Source organism: Empidonax traillii, unplaced genomic scaffold, assembly GCF_003031625.1.
Source record: "Empidonax traillii isolate 1590-97213 ecotype Southwest subspecies unplaced genomic scaffold, ASM303162v1 scaffold455:size476776, whole genome shotgun sequence".
NCBI classification, from domain to species: domain Eukaryota; kingdom Metazoa; phylum Chordata; class Aves; order Passeriformes; family Tyrannidae; genus Empidonax; species Empidonax traillii.
In genome coordinates, this window is record NW_020955648.1 from 180139 (window position 1) to 198726 (window position 18588).

Consider the following 18588-nt stretch of genomic DNA (forward strand, 5'->3'; position numbering starts at 1 on the left):
AAGTTTTTTTTTTTTTCACCCATCACACTCGTCCGCCGGGCGTTAATCGCGAGTTCTGCTCTGCAAAGGGTCCCCACAGAGGGTGGAGGGAGGAAGTCGGAGGAGCTCCGCTCCTCATTGGTGAGGCGGCCTCCCCCCTTCTCCTCCTCCCGAGGTCTCTTTTATTTATACACGCACACACACACGCGCGCACATCCCTCGGCCCAGGGTTTTGCTCCACACTCAGGTCCGAGGCGGATGGACCCCCTCCCAGCAGGGCTGGGGGCTGCTCAGGGCACTGCTGAAATGCACTAGAGGAGCAGAGCAGGGGCTTGGCTGCAGCCCAGCCCTGGCACAGCCTCGCCTCTCCTTTTGATTTTATTTTATTTTTTTTTCCCCTCCTCCCCTCCACTTCATTTCTTTCTTTCCCTCTCTTTCGCCTTTAAGTGGAAAAGCCTTGCCAGCTGGGGAAGGCTGGGAGGGCAGGGAGAGCCTCAGCAGGCAGCAGATAGAGAGCGCGGAGGAGGAGAGCAAGGAATCTCGGGGCAGCCAGTGCCCGTGGGACGTGCGGCACAGGCACTTGACCCGTGGGACCCTGCCCAAGGTAAGCTCCCGTGTCGCCCACCCGGGTGCCATCTCGCCTTCCTGCTCAGCTCCGGCTCTCCGGACGGGAAACCTCGCACTGGAGCTGGTACGGCCCCCAAGGACCCTCTCCCTTACCCAGCACGGTTGCTCTGGAAGGGGCTTTGCTCTCCTGCAAGGGGCTGGCACCCCAAAACGCCCTGCCAAGCCCTGGGGAGGTGGTGTTTGTTGGAGAGCGGATGAGCTCTGCAGCATCCCATGGGAAAAGCCATCCCATCTCATGTCCTGGGCTGGGATGGCTGAGGGGAGCCCAGGGGATACTCCAGCTGTAGGGAAGGAAGGAGGGACCCCACTGCAGCAAGAATAGGGCCCAGGTGATCTCTGTTTTCCCTGGATCAGGGGATTGCCCTGGCTCTCTCTGCCCAGTGGGAGGGCTGGGGTGTGTGTGGGGAAGAGGCTGCTCAGATCTTCTGGCGAGGCGTCCTAGGGAGGTGTGAGTGTTCCTTGCTGCAGAGCAGCATCACCCCTGTGTCAGCCTGTCAGAGCACACCCATGGTCACCTCTGAATTCAGGGTGCTCCGAGGACCACGCCACCTTGGTCTGTTCCCATGGCAGGACTCGTGTGCCTGAGGGCCAGGCCAAGGTGCACAGGGACATCTGCAAGCCCTGCCCAGGGTCTGTGCCCTGGTGTGCCAGGCACTGGAGGGGCAGAGCCTGGTAAAACCCTTCCAGGCATGGATGTGGGCAACTGCTCTGCTGTCCTGAAAGCACGGGAGCTGAGGGCCTCCAAGAGGATGGAGCTGGTCTGGAGTGAAGCTGTGCTGAACTATGCAGCTCTGACAGTCTGGGAACAGGGGTTTGCATGACCTGCGGGGCTTTGGTGCTCACACTGGTATCACTGCAGGCTCAGAGCTTCTGGCTCCTGAACTCACCTGCCAGCTGGCAGTCATTCAAAGCAGAATTTTTGGTGGAAAGGGGTGCTGTGCTGCTCTGTCCTTGCCTGAGAGTGACTGGAGTTTATGCTAAAGCATTGGGCAAATAGCTTAAAGTAGCTGGTCTGGTATGCAGGAGCTTTACATTCCCAAATCTTTTCAAGGGGTCTCCCATCTGAAGGAGGACTAACAATGTTGAGACCCAGTGTCCCCAGGGGCCATCAAGAATTGGGTTGGAGGGTCGTTTCCACCCTGCAGGACAAGGTGCCTGTGCACTCCATCCTCTCAGAAAAGAAACCAGTTTCATTTGGACACCTGGTGCCAGTGTCAAAGACACAGCTCTGCCTGGCAGAGGGCAAGTGCCAGACTGGTTTGGATGGGAAGCCACCAAGCAGCCACCCCAGCTGGCAGCCAGCCCCGGGCAGGGTCTGACATGAGGCTTGAAGTCACTCCTTGACGTGGATGTCACCCGGCCTCGGGTGTGCTGGGCTTTTATTGCAGTCACCAACCCTGGGCAGCGTCCCTGAATCCAGGAAACACTCCCAAATCAGTTGATGCAAGAGGGCTCAGTGTTTTGAAGAAGCACCAAGTCACAGCAACCCACTTGCATCATGCAAAGGGTTTTTCTCTCTCCCTGAAGCCAGCTGTCCCTTCCTCCAGCTCAAGAGCCTGGAGAGTCCTTGTTAGAGGAGCAGGTGAGAGGACCAGAACCACCCTGCCCTTAGCTCATCTCCCACATCCCTGCACAGGATTTGGGATTTGGGGTGCCCACAAATGGAGAGCACAGTCTGAACACAGGCACAGCCAGCTGCAGTACTGCAGTCAGGGAGAACTTAGCCATGGCTTATTGTCCAAAATTTTGGGTATGTCTTGTGGAGTCCTGCAGGGCTCTGAACCCTGGGCTGGCTGGATGGGCAGCTGGTGTGCACCAGAGCACAGAGGCATCCCAAAGCTCTGGGTGGAGTCTGGCACCAACCAGGGAGTCTATACTGGACACAAACCAGATTGCAGTGTGGTGCATGGTTAGAGGCAGCTGAAAGGTGCATGGTTAGAGGCAGCTCAAACAGGCAGGGTGAAGGGTGCAGGTCCTGCCCAGGGAGTGATGCTGAGCACTTCAACAGGGATGGATGTGGAGAAGCTCAGGGGAGAGCAGAGGGGGTGATGAGAAGCCCAGAAGAAGCTGCAGAGGACTGGGAGAGCGGCTGATGGGGCTTGTTCACTGGGTGTTGTAGGGAGGTAACACAGTCTTCATGCACAGGAAGGGTCACTACAGAGAGAAAAGATATTTTAGGGGAAATGTCTGTAGGTTTAAAGACGTGAGACTGGGTTCCTTCAGCCCAACAGATCTCAAAGGACATGTCAGGCAAAGCTCTGGCTGGGAAGACATGGGCACAGCAATAGGACAATGACCCCATGATCTCTTTCAGCCTCATTTTTGATGCGTCTGTGACAGGATTTCCAGGGTGTTCAGAATGACACAGTTAGGGAGAGGAGAGCACTGAGCCCACCTCCAGGACTAAGGCACAGGAATGTCTTAGTGAGGACCAGAGGAAAGCTGAGGTTAAGAAATGCTCTCTAGCTGCAGGAGTGAGGCCATGCAAGCAGAGACCATGATGGCTGGCTGTGGCATTGCCTAAATGACTGAGCACTGCCTGAGGGTCTGGGGAGGGACTTCGGTGCCTGGTCCCCAAGGTTCCTCTGGTCCCAGAGTTTGATGCCGTGCTGAAGTGGGATGGGATTGCAGCGGTGTCCGTAGGGACAGGCTCCAGCAGAGCATCTTCTCGGGTTGGAGTGGCAAAGGGCAGGGAGCAGAGGAGCTTTGTGGTGGCCAAACCCTGTGGGAGCACAGCCGCCAGCGCTGGCAGCTGGGGCTGCCTTTGGCCCAGAGCTGGAAGAAGCTGGGGACCATACAGGCTTGGGGTTGGCTGGATGTATCCTATCCCTGCGAGGGAGCACTGGAGCTGAACACTTCTTGGAGTTTGTTTGTTTGTACTTTAACCAAGGGAAAGAAATCCCCTGGAGAGGAGCTTCAAGGGGAGAGTATAGACTGGGTATTGCTTCCTGAGGGGCTGGAGCAGCTCCAGGATGTTCCTTCCGCTCCGCCACGCAAATTGGACATAACGAGGCTTGTTTTAGAGGTGGTTGTTTCCCCTTCTCCTTTCCCCCATTGCCCAATTAGGGTGCCCAAGCCAAGCACACCTCTGTCCTGTTCCTCTCCCACTGGGACATCTCCTCCTGGAAGGGCAGCATGTTCCCAGCACCACAGGGGACACAGAGCAGACCCGGCTGAGACAGGGACAGGGACACGTGCTGGGGATGTATAGAGAGGTGCTGGGATGGGTTATGTGCTCAGCAAGGGGGTCCCATGGGTCCATCATCCCCCAGCCTGGCAGCACAAGCCCTACAGTGACGTGCTGCCCCTCACACCCTGCTTTTCCATCATCCCTGGGTGCACAGCAGGCTGTGGCATGCCCTGGTCTGTGTTTGTACCCTTGCCCTGCAACCACTGACGTGCAGAGCCAGGGGACAGTGGTGTGCAGAGCCCTTTCAGGGATCAGGGAGCTCACAAAACTCCCACAGAAAGGCTGGTGCCAGGACAGCCAGGGTGGTGTAGTGTGTGGTATCTGTCCCGCACCCATGGATCGACTCACCCTCTGCAGGCCGTGCCTGCAGGGGCACATCCAGAGCTCCCTCAACACCCATCCCCAGGCTCAACAAGAGCCAGTGTGTGTGATGGGGCTGGCAGGAGGCTGTGGTGTGCAGGAGCTGGAGCAGGGAAGGGTTGGAGAGTGCAGGGATATATCAGGGCGCTGGGCGGGCTGTCAAACCCCAGGCTGCAAACCAGGAGACAGATGGAGAAGGAGGCACCCTCTCCCTGCTGTGGAAGGGTCCCCATGGGCAGCACAGCACTGCTCAGGGGTACAAGGCTCCTGAAGCAGCAGGAGATGGGCCAGTCTGCCCCTCAGCCCCATCCTGCCTGTCCCTCTGCCTTCCCCCTTCCGGCCCATCTACCATGCGAAAGAGTCTGTGACTGAAATCTTAATGCTACTGAGACACAGCAATTGGCACCAATTAAATTGCTACATTCATGTTTGAATTGCTTTAACTGGCGAGACACACTGTCTTATTTATACAAAAAAATATGTTTGCTTGTGGGTTTGTCTGAACTGCTGCCAGCAGAAAATGCACCATTTCGAGCCCTGCGCTCTGCAAGCTCGTTCTCACTCCCAAACTGGAAGTCACCTTGGTTTCAGCCTCTGCCAAGCAATGGTGGCAGAACAGAAACAGTGCTTTCCTCAGGGCCAAGCGCTGCCGGCACCATGAAAGGGGTCCTCTCCTCTCTCCCTGCAGGCAGCTGCCAAGTTTCCTTCTCCAGCCTGGGAGCTGTTTGAGAGAATATGGTCTGATTCAGGAGCAGGACTCAGTGCCCATTTTAAAGCTGGGCTCAGCGTAGGGCAGGAGGTGCTGGCAGCTGCTGGCGCCAAGTCCTGCCTCTGCTTCTCCTCTGGAGGTTTTGGGCATAGTAGGGGCTGATTGCAGTGCATGGGTGCAGATGGGAGCTGATTTCTGCTCCATGACTGAGAGGAGAGGTTATAAAGGACCCTGCAAGCAGGTTGGCAAGCATGGCTCATGCTGCCTGGCCAGAGCACATAGGAAGAGGTGATCCATCTCTGCAGTCTCCATGCCAAATGCCACCATCCAGGTCTTCCTGCCCCACATGTGAGCCTATGGAGGAGGGGGCAGGATCAGCTCACAGCACCAAGAACTGCACCAGAAGCTGCATTTTGTTACCTCTCAGAAACCCAGAAGTAACAGGGCCAAATAAACAACCCCCTCTCTGAAAGCAGCCTCTGCCCTTCATGCCCAGCACTACCACTCCTCATCCTCTCCCACCCTGGCCACAGTGCCAGGCTCCTCTCTGGATCCAGTAGACAGGCGAAAAGCGCCCTGACCACAGAGCTGGTGAGTGCCTAATCCCAGCCACGAGAGCCTAAAACCCCAGAACCAAGCAATTAAGCTCAGGTCCCTCACAGGAAGCTGAGAAGAGCCAATGCATCCATGGAGATTATCTCCTCCTCCTCCTCCACAAATCCAAGTCTCAGGGAAATGTTCACAAGAGGATCAGATTGCTTGTCCTTTGCTGGTATACGGGGCTGGTAAGACCACAACACCCCGCCTGCTCCTAGGGCTTGGCAAAGCCCCTACATCCTACTAAGATTTGGGATGGCTCCTTTTCTCATCCTGCCTCCATCACCCTCCCCTTGCAGCTGATTAGTGGTTAATTAGAACCATCTGGGACCTTTGGCTCCAGCCCTGACCTCACCATAGCAGCCACCCTTGAGCAGCAGCCATGAGCAAATGATGGAGATGCCAACTGCTGAGGAATGGTTTTCTCCCTGTGCATACCTTAGGAGAGTGCTTCCCTTGAATCACTACAGGAAGGCAAACACAGCTTTCTGGCAGCCACGGAACAAGAGTGAGGAAAGCCCTGTGGGTGCCAGGACATGGGATGAGCAGCCAAGATGGTACCTGACCTTGGTCCCATATTCCCTGCTTCTCCTGTTCTCCACCTGATGGGGGAAAGCTTCAGATGAGCAGATGGGCTCTGCTCAGATAGGCAACTCCCACCTGTCCCACATGCCCAGGAGCTGGAACCCCTGAATATGCCAGTCTGGGGGGGGGGGGGATCAGAGAACTCTTTGAGTCACTGCTGCCAGCCAGCCCCAAGGCTTGGAGGGGCCAGTGGTGAAGCGATGCAGGAGCTGTGTGGGTCCCAGCCTGTAGTTTGGGTGCTCTGCTCATAATGCACATTGCTCACATGCTCATGAAGCAGCATGGCGTGTTGTCCCAAAAATGTCTTTGCTGTCAGGGGCAATGGAGAAGTTAAGGAACAGTCACAGACAGCCCTGGCTGGGCTCTGTTGAACATCCTGCTGGAGAAGAGCACTGGGAAGGGCTTAAATGCTCCCAAGGGGCACATTTGTGCCTCCCCTAGTGGGTCATCACACTGCAAGGGGTGAGCCCTGAGGCTGCACAGAATCCTGCTCTCCACACCTGGTGTGAGCACCCCCAGTCGTACACCATGAGAGACTTAGGGCTGTGCTCCAAAACACTGACCAGCTCCCAGCACCACCACAGACCAGTCCCAGCACCACCATGAGCCAGTCCCAGCACCACCATGGCCCTGGTACCCGCTGGCTGCCCTAGGGAGAGCAAGGCGGGCAGGATTTGACCAGGGCAAGAAGCGGAGTGTGCAGCAAGGGACAGGCAGGCATTGCCTGGCACGTGGCAGCCACTCCTCCCAACACCTCCATTCCTCCTTCCCCAGTCCCAGGTGAGCCCTGGTGCTCACCCAGGGTTTTCCCACAGTCCGGGCCAAGCTTGCAGGCTCCAGGGAGCAGCCCCCAGGGTCTGGCCTTTCCTCCAAAAGCGGAAGCGGGGGAGCATGCGCAGCCGAAAGGGCCATGAATACCATCACTCGGGGCTGGGGGATTATTTATAACACTGGCACCCCTCCAAACAGATGTTTCTTTTTATTCTGAACTTGCACTAAATGGGTCACTCGTTTCCTCTGTCTCCCATGGGCTTAAAGCAGAGGGGGAAAGCGGAGGGGATTGGGTTGAGAGTGCAGGGCTTGCCCTGGTCCCACGTCCCCCTGTGCCGGCTCCTCACAGCGACGACGTGTTGCGGAGAGCCCACGGCTGGAGATTTGCTGAACTGTGCGTGTGGACATTGTGGTCCCCCCTCGCTTGGAGTGGGAGGATGGCCATGGTCAAACGGGGCTGCGTGGGGCTCGCCACCCCACCCCATTCCTCACATGGTTGACCCCAGGGCTGCTGAATCACCCTGCTGAGGCTCAGCGTGGGGTTGTCATCCTCCCCAGCAGCCTCCCCCTGTGCTGTGGGGTCACAGACCTCATTTTCAGCTTTCTGTCAGATGCTGTCAAAGCCCATGATAGCCCATGGCAGGCTGGCCTGGAGGAGGCTGCTGTGCCAGCTCAGGCCCTGCCATCTGCTGCAGGATCCTCACAACAACACAACCACCTCCTCCAGGTGCTACCAAGGCTGGGGACTAGTACTTGGAGTCCTGGATGGGGGCTTTGGTCATATCAGCCCCACTCCCTGCTGCAGAGGCGGGCAGAAGAGCCATTCCCAACTGTGGGCACAGTGTCCCTGGGTTTGTACCACCCCAGAGGTGGCTTCTGTCCCTGCTTTGCCATCTCCTTGAAAGCTTGGTTCATACCAGGGTTGTGGCTTTAGCCATATCTTCACAGTCTCACAAAACCACTCTGAGTGTTCTGGCATTAGTGACTCTGTGAGTGCCTGCAGAACCTCAGCTCTCCCTGACTGAAACAGACCCACAGATCCAGCACGATGCAAACAGGTATCCAGGGCTCTCAGCATCCTTTAGTTTCACCAGTGTTTGGGTAAAGCCTCAGGGACCCCTTGGCACTGGCAGGTGGCCAGGTGAGGAGGATTTTGCCCCCAGGTGCTCGTCCCCAGGGCAGGGAAGGCGTGTGGGGCACAGGGACTCCCCCAGCCCAGCTGCTCCTCAGCCTGGTTTCAGATTTCCTACCTCTGCGTTTTATCAGCAGCCGTTTATGGGCCTCGGGATGACAGGCTCCCCATGTGTGTGCCCTGCCTAATTCTAGCCATTTGCTGGGAAAAAGAAAAAGGGCTCTGTGATGATAATCTGGCCTGTGAGTAAACACGGTGTCATGGGAGCCGAGGGACCCCAGAGGAGAGATGTTGCAACTCCGGACAATTCCAGCCAAGGGAAAAAAAAATAACAACCACTCGGTTTTATTTAGATTAAAGGGTGGGAAAGAAGCAGTCGCAGAGGCCGGAGGGAGGGTGGCAGAGGAAAACAGGACAAGCCAAGGAGTTTCACTGCTGGACAAGCAAAGCTTGGGTTTCAGGGGTCACCAGCCTTTGCTCAGGGAGCTTTTTGCCTTCAAAAGCAGGGGACGGTGTCCCCCTCCCCCTGCCAGGAGAAGCCTTTGCTCCCTGGCTGAGAGGGGCATTGATCATGAGATCCATAAGGGGGGATTTTTCATTACATACGGGCACCCATGATCTCACTTAATGACTCAGATGCGCTTAGACAAAGAAGAAATAAAGTGTATTTGACTTCCCGCTAATTTGCACCAGATGTCCCTCGCCTGCTTGGCAGGACAGCGGGACCATCGAGCATTGTGGGAGCGCCTGGAAGCACAGCCCGGCAAGAAAAGGGGCTAGAAATAGAAATCCAGAGGAAGAGAAAGGATTGGCGGCTGTGTGAGAGGCCTGACTTCACCTCTCCACTGCTCTGTGGTCATGATGCTGCCAGATGAGGTGCCCTCATGGGCAGGGCCAGCATCCAGCACCTCTGCCCAGCGTCACAGGAGCGGCGAGGAGGGCAAGGAGAGCATGGACAGGAAGCAGAGCAGTGTGGGGCAATATGTGCAGGAATTGCCCCTGGAAATGCAAATAAGGTTTTCTGACAGGGGGCTGTGCACCCTGATTTCCAGAAGACAGCACATGCTGGGAGCAAACACAGAGGGAAGAGGGCTCGGAGGTGTGGCAGAGCATGCAGAGCAAAGTCAGAGGAAATTCTTGCCTTGTTGCCCAAGAATAGTCAAGACTGAGCCCACACTACATATTTTCGGCATTAGCAAAGGCATCTTTAGCTTACTAGAATCCTTAAAGAAAGAGGTCTGGGATGGGGGAACATTAACAAATCAATAAGGTTTGGTGATGTGAGACATAGTGAGATGCAAGAAGCAGCAGAGGTGACTGAGGGAATGGTTCTCCTCAGATAAAGGTGGTACCATCCCCAGCAGAGGCTGGATACTGCTCTTCCTCGTATCAAAAGCCCTGGGCGTAGCCCTGCTCCAACTGCAGAAATTCCTGTCCGAGTTCATCAGCCACAGAGGCATCAGCCCCCATCCACACGAGCGAGGGAGTGGGAGAGGAGGCGGAGGAGAAAGCTCAGCTGTCATCAGATTTGGGATGCAGGAGAAATGGGAGCGGGCTGCTCTGGAGAAGCTGTGAAGTCATGAGACGGAGAATCATGAGACTTGAATCCCGGTCCTGGCGCAGTCGTGGCCCTGGCCGTGCTGTTTGACCTCTGCTCTGGCCCTCTTGCCTGTGTCCTGTCTGGGGGATTACAGGCCATCAGAGCCCGGGGTGCTCTCTGTTGAGCTCTGCTGCTGCTGCTCAGGGATGTTGAGGTGACCCCGTTTATTCCACTGCCCCATGAAACCCACTGCTGGAGTACGAGGCTAGAGATGCTCAAACAGGCTTCCAACAGTGCCTGGCCCCAGCCAGCCATGGGACACTTTCCTTCGCCAGCAGCGCTGGGCTGGGAAAGCCCGTGGCCCCGGGGTTGGCTCAGATCTCCTCCTCTAGGCTGCAAACTCCTCTCTGGATGTCCGGGGGAGGATCGGCCGCTGGGTGCATTCCTGTGACCACACGTGCGGCCAGGCTGGTGTGATTACAGAGGGGAGATAAGGACAGTGTTTGTGTCACCGAGCAAGGACAATTGCCTGTATCTGTGTCTCCAAACCCTCCCAAACACTCCCGATCCAGCGGTGCCCTCAGTGGGCAGCAGTGTGGGTGCAAGCAGGGACACGCTGTGCTGGCTATGGGAGAGCTGGCATCCCCCACTGCCTGGCCCGTGGGACCTGAGCCCCGAGAGGAGCACAGACACCCCACAGGCATGTGGGGCTGGACATGGTGTGGGGCTGTGTCACCCAGCCAGCCCGGCTGCCCTGTGAGCCAGCCGACCTCCTGTCTCCTCTCTCAGCCAAATTCCTCCTTTAGAATAATAAACAGTGCAGCTCAAGAGAAAAGCTCCCTTCCCTGCCTGGCCAGGACCGGCTTAACCTCAAATCACTGAGACAGAGGGGCAGAGGGAAGGTCTGTACCTGTGCTGGCAAGGGAGGGGAGGATGGTGAGGGGTGTAAGGTGGGGATGGAGAGCTGGGACATCGCCTCGGTGGCGACAAGCAGGGAGGCTGTTGCAGAGCTGCAGGGTTGAGTAAAGGGATATGGCATTGCTGGGGAGCTCCCAGGACTCCAGGATTGTGCCAGGATGGGTGGAGGCAAATGGTCCCAAGGCTTGAAAATACCCAGGTCCTGGCCTGTGGGAAGGATGTAGGATTCTGAGGGGTCCATGGCACCCTGTTAACCTAGAGGGGTGGGAGGAGATCATTAAAGGCAGCTGAAGATTGTGTAGGTACTTGCGTTTGGGTCCCTGGGTGGGATAATGTCTGCTTTTGGATCACTGAGTGGGGTTGCCCCTCCTTGTCTGGCACTCATAGTGGCACTTACAGTTCCTGCTGAGAACAAAAGCTGGGATTGAGGAGAGAAACAAGTGCTCTCCAGGCTGGCAGTGTGCTGGGTGCATTTGCATCCTTTGTGAAATGCCTGTGTGCACTCACAAGTGCAAGCACGGCTGTCCCCGTGGCAGGGCGAGAAAGGTTTCTCCCCTCTGCAAGCCTCTCTCCCCGTGCATCCTGCAGGGCTGGCAGAGCTCAGAGTCTCCGAGCCTGCCTCTAGCCCTGGCCGGAGCAGACAAACAAGGGAGAGGTCACCACTCTCTGCGAGACGTTGCCACCCTCCCACTCTGCTTGGGAAGCATCTCCAGGAGAAATGCCTTTCTGCAAAAGCAGCAGCTTTATTAAAACCAGCTATGAACACAGCGGAGGCGGCCAGAGGCGGCAGGCGGAGGCTGTGGGGCTCTCACTGCTCGCTGAAGGCAACACCCCTGCCAGCCCAGCACCAGCACCCACCCCTGCCCGGCTCCCCAGCGCCGGCAGGGCCGGGGTTTACCCCATCAGTGATCCTGCAGAGATCACTGATGGAGTGAAGGAGGGACCTGTCTGTGCGGGAAGAGGAAGACAAGATCTCGCCTGCAGCAGGAGTAAGTGGCGGCCATGAAGCCCGACAGGCAGCTAAACGCTGGGCATGAGTTTGGGAAGATCTTTGCTGCTTACAGAAGGATGTTTGGGGGTTGGGGTGGTGAATGCACCGCCTGGCTTGTGCATGCAGGCAGGGAGGGGTGAAAGGAGAGGATCGCAGTTGTCCCTACAACCTTGAACGTTGAATAATGGATGAATCACACACCTCTGTAAAGGAGAATTGGAAAACGAAGGTAATTGTTCTTCAGTGCCTTGGGGGCAGAGATTAGGTTGTCTATTCTCCTCCTTTCTCCTGTAGCTTGGTGCTCCCTGAGGGTGGGTGCAGGGAGGTCACATTCATTTACAGCCTAAGTTTCACTTCGGTCCTTTCATCCTACCACCCCCAGCTCTTCTCCTAAGTGCTCTTATCCCCTCTGGCAAACGCAGAGAGAGAGAGTCGCGGAGGGGTTTTCTGGCCGGGAGGAGAGGGAAGTTGCTGAATAAGCTGGAGACCTGGAAGGATTTGCTGGTAGATCAGACTTTTGTTGAGCCAAGGCAAGAGAATAATAAAAACATCTGACAAGCGCACGTCATTTAAAAACCATTTCCTCCTTAACATCAAGCAGACCGGGAGGCCACTCCAGGGCCAAGAGGCTGCAGAGAGCTCAGTAAGAGACGTTGCCTGGGGCCAGGTTAGCGAGTTCAGGTTGCCCCTAACCATCCTCGAGCCAGGTGAGCAGCTCCCCAGAGCACTGCGGGCATCGCAGGGGGCTTCTCCTCGGGGTGTGCCTTGGGACGTGCCCCAGGGGCAGGGCAGGAGCTCAGCCCGGGTTTGCAGCGTGGCTGAACCATGAAGTTCAGCTCCGTGCAGGAGCATCCCCAGGGTCAGGACCACTGAACTCATTTTTCCCCAGCTTTGCCCAGGCACAGAGGAAGCCTTTCCAAACCTTGCTCTTCCCCTTGTTAGTGTATTCATTTTGCTTTTCAGAAATACTCATTGCCATCCCTGCAGGCATGAAAAGAAAGGTTACCAAACACCCCAATACACAGGGGACAGACTCCTGCTTTTAGGGAAATCTGATCTTGTCTCTTTTGGGCTCTTGGTTTGCACCAGGGAGGGCTGAAAAATCTCTGTGGAAAAATTGAGAATTTGTGATTAAAAGGATTTAAAAAAAAAAACCAACCTCTTAAATATATAAATTTAAAAGTTAAATACAAGAAACTCATTTTTGTGGGGTTTCTTCAGGCTTGTCGTGTTTTAACCCCAGCCAGCAACCAAGTACCATGACAAGGCTTCTTTTATTTCATTGGAAGGAGCAAACAATGTGGGAGGGTTGGAGTGGGATCTGTTTTCTAGCAAGTTTTATCTCAGTGGGACTGAAGGAAGAAAAACTAAGGGGAAAAAAAGGCAAGTGGCAGAGCAGAGGCAGGGAGGGAGGCAGGGCTCCTCCGAGGGGGGAGCGGCATTTCCAGCAGAGATGAGCAAGAACTGACACAACTGCTGGAACCTCCAGCAAAATCCTTGTTTACCAGAGGGAGATGCCTTAGAAACTGCTCCTTGTGGAGATCCAGGGTGAGGGAGAAGCAACCAACGAGCCACCCTGATAGGCGGGAAAGGCTGAAAACTGGAAAGAGGTGGGAGGTTTCTGAGGTGGAGAAGGGAGCCCAGGGCTTGGGCGGGGGCTCAGGGATGGCTGAGTGCTGTGCTCATCTCGCTTTGTTCTTGAACAGGATTCAGCCACCAAGCCTGGACCCCACCATGCTGTGCCCTGCTCCGAACACGTGTCTCTGGCTCCTCATCCTCACTGGTGAGTGCTGTGGTTGGGGAGGGTGTGCAGGACTGGGGGATGCCTGGGACTGTCCCCTGGCAGCTGTTCTGCCCACCCACGGGGACACCAGGGAGGAGCACATGTCCCAGCCCTACTGGGACATCTGGACAAAGGGTGAAGCAAGGAAGCTGGGATAGACACAGGGAGCCATTCAGGAAGACCTTGCCTGCTCTATTGCTTCCAAAGGATTTCCTGCAAGGTTTTGCTTTTATTGCTTTTTCACTCTCTCGTAAACTGACATTGTTTTGGCCTGCTCTGTGTCCTGTCTGACCCTGTCCCTGTGGAGAGGCAGCTGTCAGAGCATGGAATTGCCTCCTCTCCTCCTCTTCCCCTTGCCTACTAAATGCATGGCCTTCCCAAACCTTTCAGGGTGTATCTGAGAGGTGCATGTCTCTGCTTTTACAGAGACAGGCTCATTTTGGGGTCAGCAATATGATCATATAGACTGTCATCTCCCTGGGCCATCTAGGTCAGCTTGTAAGATGTATAAAAGCCAAAAATGTGAGAAATATGTAGGGGAGGCCCAGGTCCCACCTATTTCTAATTTTGTCCTATTTAAGGATGTTCCTTGGGCTGGTCCAACACCCAGCATCAGAGCATGGCTGCCTCTCTTACTCTGTTTAACCCCCCAGTTTAACGCTGCCCCAAGTCCCTCCTGAGCCATCCTGATGACACTGGGCAGCAGCACTGGGTGGCACTGAAGGTGCAGTTACCTTGCAGAAAGGTTGGATGGAGGCAGACCCAGTTAAAGCATAAAATGGGAGGTCCTCCACCCAGCATTGCCGCAGGCAGCAAGGGCTACTTTGAACATGATGTCTTATTTGCTCTCCAGTAAGTGCTGCAGGAGGTGCAGGGAATGAAGTGTGAGCCACCAAGGTCTAGGCTGGTGGGACGTTTCTGAGGAGAACATGGGTTTTCAGTGACTGCTTTGCCAAGGAGGACAAATCCAGGAAGGTTCTTTTTCAGTGGAAAGGTTGACAGGACAAAGCAAATACTCTGGCGTGAGGTGGTGCTCCAGCTTGCTTCCACTTGGATTTCAGGGGAATCCAATTTGGTTCCATCTCCCTCCTCTCTCAGGTCTGCTGGAGGTGATGTCTGTGGTCAGCAGGCTGCACATTGAACCCACAGACACTGAGCTGGAACTCGGCCTCCACAGCACCTTCTCCCTCTTGTGCTACGGGGACAGAGCACTGGTCTGGGAACGGGACGGTCAGCCCCTCTCTGCCTCACTGGAGCACAGGGATGGTGTCTTTGTCAGCAACCTCACCCTCAGGAACGTGACGGGCCATCACACCGGGGAGTACACGTGCACCTACAGCCCCGAGCAGGCTCCAGAGCCGGCAGAGAGGAAAGCCCTGTACATCTACGTTCCAGGTAGGGAACAGCGCGCCCTTGTCTCCACGTTTCCACAGGGTTTAGCAACTAGGAGAAAGAGGGATTTGAATTATTGTCTTATTCTGTCTCCAAGCACCTGGCCTCCAAAATCCCTTCTCCAATTGCAGGAGAGCCCTTATGGCAGATCTCTGTGGCTGTGGCGTGTCTCTGGTATGCCAGCCCATGGAGAGACCCATGTGTGGTGTGCTGGGACAAGTGGTGGGGGACAAAGGTGGTTTGGGGTCTCTCTCACCCTTTCAGGAGAGGTTTGACAAGCCCACAGCATAGAGGTGTACTTTGCCATGGGGCACATGGGAAGAAGCATTCCAGTAGTGTGGAAACAGGGCCCTGTTTCTGAACATTCCTGGAGGAGCAGAGAGCAGTCCTGGTTAAGTTTCAATCAGATTTCTGTAACCAGTGTTCCCTCTCTCCCACAGATCCCTCCCTAGTCTTCCTCCCCGCAGTCACCTCTGAAGAGGTTTTCATCTTCATCACGGGCTACACAGAGGCTGTCATCCCATGCCGTGTGACCAACCCGCGGATGCAGGTGACTCTCTATGAGAAGAAGGTGGAGAATCCCATCCCAGCTGCTTATGATCCACAGCAAGGATTCAAAGGCTTCTTTGAGGACAAGACCTATTTCTGCCGGACATTTGTGGATGACCAGGAGGTGGATTCAGACACCTTTTACGTCTACAGGATCCAGGGTGAGCTGCCATTGCCTTAGCATAGCTGTGTGTCTGCTGTGGCTGTTCCTTCAGCCCAACGGCAGGGGACACCAAAAATCTCCCTCTGCCTCCTGAGTGATGGCTCTGATCAGTTTGGAGGCTGGATTTAGTCCTGTCTTCCTCCCACCTTTCCCGCAGTGTCATCTGTGAACGTCTCCATCAGCGCAGTGCAGACCATAGTGCGTCAGGGCGAAAACGTCACCGTGCTGTGCACCGTGAGCGGCAACGAGCTGGTCAACTTCAACTGGGATTATCCCCGCAAACAAGTGAGTGCTCCAGACCCACAGGATCCAGGCAGCAGCTCCGGCCTTTGCCCAGATGTCCCATGGCAATCACTCATCAATATCCCATGGCAGAATCCCCATGTAGGATGACGCTACTGCCGCATAGGGAGGTTTGATGGAGATATCCTTGGATTAAGGCTGTCTCAATGGCCTCTCATCTGTGCATTTTCCCTGTCCCTTTGGCAACCAGACTGGGGTCCTCTACCCCTTCCAAATCCCTCCCTGTCAGCCCAGCTTTATAGTTCCAATGGCAGAACATGCTCTTCACTCCTCAGACCTTGTGTCCTGTCCCATTGTGCAGGCAGGGAAGGCTGTGGAGCCGGTGACCGACTTCCTGCCCGGATCCACCCACGAGATCCGCTCCATCCTCATCATCCAGAATGCAGAGCTGGAGGACAGTGGGACCTACGTCTGCAATGTCTCCGAGGGCTACCATGAGAAAACAGACCGGAAAGACATCACAGTCCAAGTGATCGGTGCGTTGCTGCCTACGCACCCAAAGCCAAAAAAACCACATGGGCATCCCAGCAGGGTGTCCCAGAGTGACCCCCTCTCCTCTCTGCACACTCTCCCCTCCTAACCTCTGCTCTAAGTAAGCATGGCAAAGAGCAAATCCTCACCCCATGTCACCCCTGCCCACTTCTTGGCTTCAAAACATCCCAGATCTCCCACCGTGGCTTTTGTGACCCTTTAAGACACTCGAGGGTATGGGTAAGAGCTCTTCTGCACTGTGCAGTGCTAAGGTGATGTGGAGACATATTGTCACCTCCCACCTCCATCTGTCCTCTTTTGTGCAATTTGAGGGGACCTGCCCCATCCCTTTTATCTCCCAAAATAACAGCCACAGGCTGCTGCCCTGTGAGCTCCTCTGCTCCAATGTGGCTCTGCAATTGCCCTCCCCTCAGACACAAGCCTGAAGCCTGGAGGGATAGATCTGGAGCTGCCCCACAACTTCTGGGTGTTCAGAGAGTTTTTTGTTCCAGATCCATGTTTGTCCAAAGGGATGGAGAGGGGATTGTTTCTCGATCTGATCCCCCCTATCCCTCCTGCCCCCTCTCAGAGCGTGGCTTTGTGCGTTTCCACACTCACCTGCCCAGCACGGTGTATGCTGAGGTCCACAAGAGCCACACCATCCAGGTGGAGGTGGAGGCCTATCCCCAACCCAGCATCGTGTGGCTGAAGAACAACAAGACATTGACCATGGAGAGCAGCAGCGAGTTCACCATGACCAGCAGGAACCTCTCAGAAACCAGGTGGGAGCCCATAACTTCTCACCAGGGTGCAGGGAGGGGATATTTCACGAAGTAACCTCCAAACTACTGTTTGGACATAGTTGGTGGTTGAATGCTTTTGCATGAGTGGATTTTGAGCATGCCTCAGGTGGGTGGGAGCTGGTTGCCTCCAGACATTATCAGTCCCCAGGTACCTTCCCACAGCCATCACTCTGGGGCCGTGTCTCCCCCAGGTACCAGACGGCTCTGGTGCTGGTGCGGGTGAAGCAGGAAGAAGGAGGATTTTACACCATCCGGGCTTTCAATGAGGATGATGAGCAGGAGTTGTCCTTCCATCTGCAGATAAATGGTGAGGACGGGCATGGAGATGCAGGGCTGAGGAGTGTGGGAGCAATCTCAGGTGGTGGCACTGTCCTTTGCTGCAGAACCCTCAGGCTGAAGCCCTTATTCCTCTGGCTGCAGCTCCAAAGCTTTCTCTTTTTGCTGTTAGCATGCAAAAATAAAGCACAACTGATGTGATGAGTCCTGCCTCATCCCTAGGCTATGGGAGGGATGCAGTACAGTCACATTCCATAGTAGAATCACTTTGCCCTTTCATCCTGCAGTCAGAAAGGAGGATTAATTCCCACCACTGTCTTTTGGTTTCAGTGCCAGCCAAAGTGGTGGATCTCAAGGAGAACAGCAGCGCCAGCAGCGGGGAGCAGACTGTGATGTGCTCTGCTGAGGGCATGCCCCAGCCAGAGATCAGCTGGTCTACTTGCAGCGACATCAAATGGTGAGTGGAGGAGCCCGTGGGAACAGCTGGATTCTTGCATTTATTAGAATAATAGACCATTAGTTAATTGTATCCTCCTGGCCACACACACCTGGGCGTGGTCCCAGCTGCCTCTCAGGTGCCTTTATCTTCCTCCTGGACCAGGTGCAGCACCAAGGGCCAGCCCACCCGGCTGCTGGGGAATGAGTCTGCCGAGATCGGGCTGCAGACCAACGCCACGTACCATGCGGAGCGGCAGGTCTTCCGCGTGAACAGCACCCTGCAGCTGCACAGGCTGGATGAGCCCCTGCTCCTGAGGTGCACCGTGCAGAACTTCCTGGGCACCAACTCCCAGGACATCACTCTGGTCCCACACGGTGAGGGCTGAGGGAGGTGTTGGAGCCAGTGGCGGGGAGCTGAGCTTTTCTCTCTGTGGCTCCAGCCTAGAGGTGCTGGGAGCCAGGACTGCAGCCCTCAGAGGCAGAAAAACTGGGTGTTTCTGACCAAAATGAAGCCTCTTCTGGGTTGAGCAAGAAGAGGTTGTTCCGGGGGAAGTCTGGAGCCCTGAGGTCCACTGGCCATGGGCATCCTCTTCGCAGCACTGGCAGGGTCATCTCCCCAGGGAGGCAAGCAACAGACCTGAGCAGGTCCTCGGTGTCTTGTTATTAGCCCATGAGTCACTAGATGGTGCCACGGACTTGAACATCTGTGTGCTGAACATCCCAAATATGAGGAAGGATGGTCTAAGCCTGGTCCCAGGGCTGACAGCTCTCCCCTAGAGCAAACCAGCCCCTCTAGCTCCTTACACCCTCCCATGGCCAAATCCCTCCTGCAGCAGACCCTTCAACAGGTGGTAACAACCCATCGTTCCATCATCCCTGGGGGGCTGACCCTGCAAGTGCTGGGCAAGTCTGACCAGGAGGAGAGGACAGAGATGGTCCCCACACAGAGGAGAGCTCAGGGTCAAGGTCTTGGGGGAAAGAATGTAGCAGAAGGGGGGCAGTGACCTGAGG

The 18588-nt window shown here is 55.6% G+C and overlaps 1 protein-coding gene across 2 annotated transcripts in view; it reads left to right on the plus strand.

The window, feature by feature from the left end:
• The first annotated feature begins 204 nt into the window (after positions 1-204).
• PDGFRB (platelet derived growth factor receptor beta) overlaps positions 205-18588 on the plus strand; it is a 31757-nt gene continuing 13373 nt past the window's right edge. The window contains exons 1-11 of one of the 2 annotated variants that reach the window (XM_027895309.1): positions 205-226; positions 427-583; positions 13106-13182; positions 14281-14577; positions 15015-15284; positions 15444-15571; positions 15891-16065; positions 16650-16842; positions 17055-17170; positions 17470-17596; positions 17741-17952. In XM_027895309.1, coding sequence (XP_027751110.1) covers positions 13134-13182; positions 14281-14577; positions 15015-15284; positions 15444-15571; positions 15891-16065; positions 16650-16842; positions 17055-17170; positions 17470-17596; positions 17741-17952 — 1567 coding nt within the window. In that variant the 5' untranslated portion in view covers positions 205-226; positions 427-583; positions 13106-13133. Of the gene's footprint in view, positions 227-426; positions 584-11287; positions 11398-13105; positions 13183-14280; positions 14578-15014; positions 15285-15443; positions 15572-15890; positions 16066-16649; positions 16843-17054; positions 17171-17469; positions 17597-17740; positions 17953-18588 lie in introns of those variants that run through there. The other variant, XM_027895310.1, reaches the window with a different exon arrangement.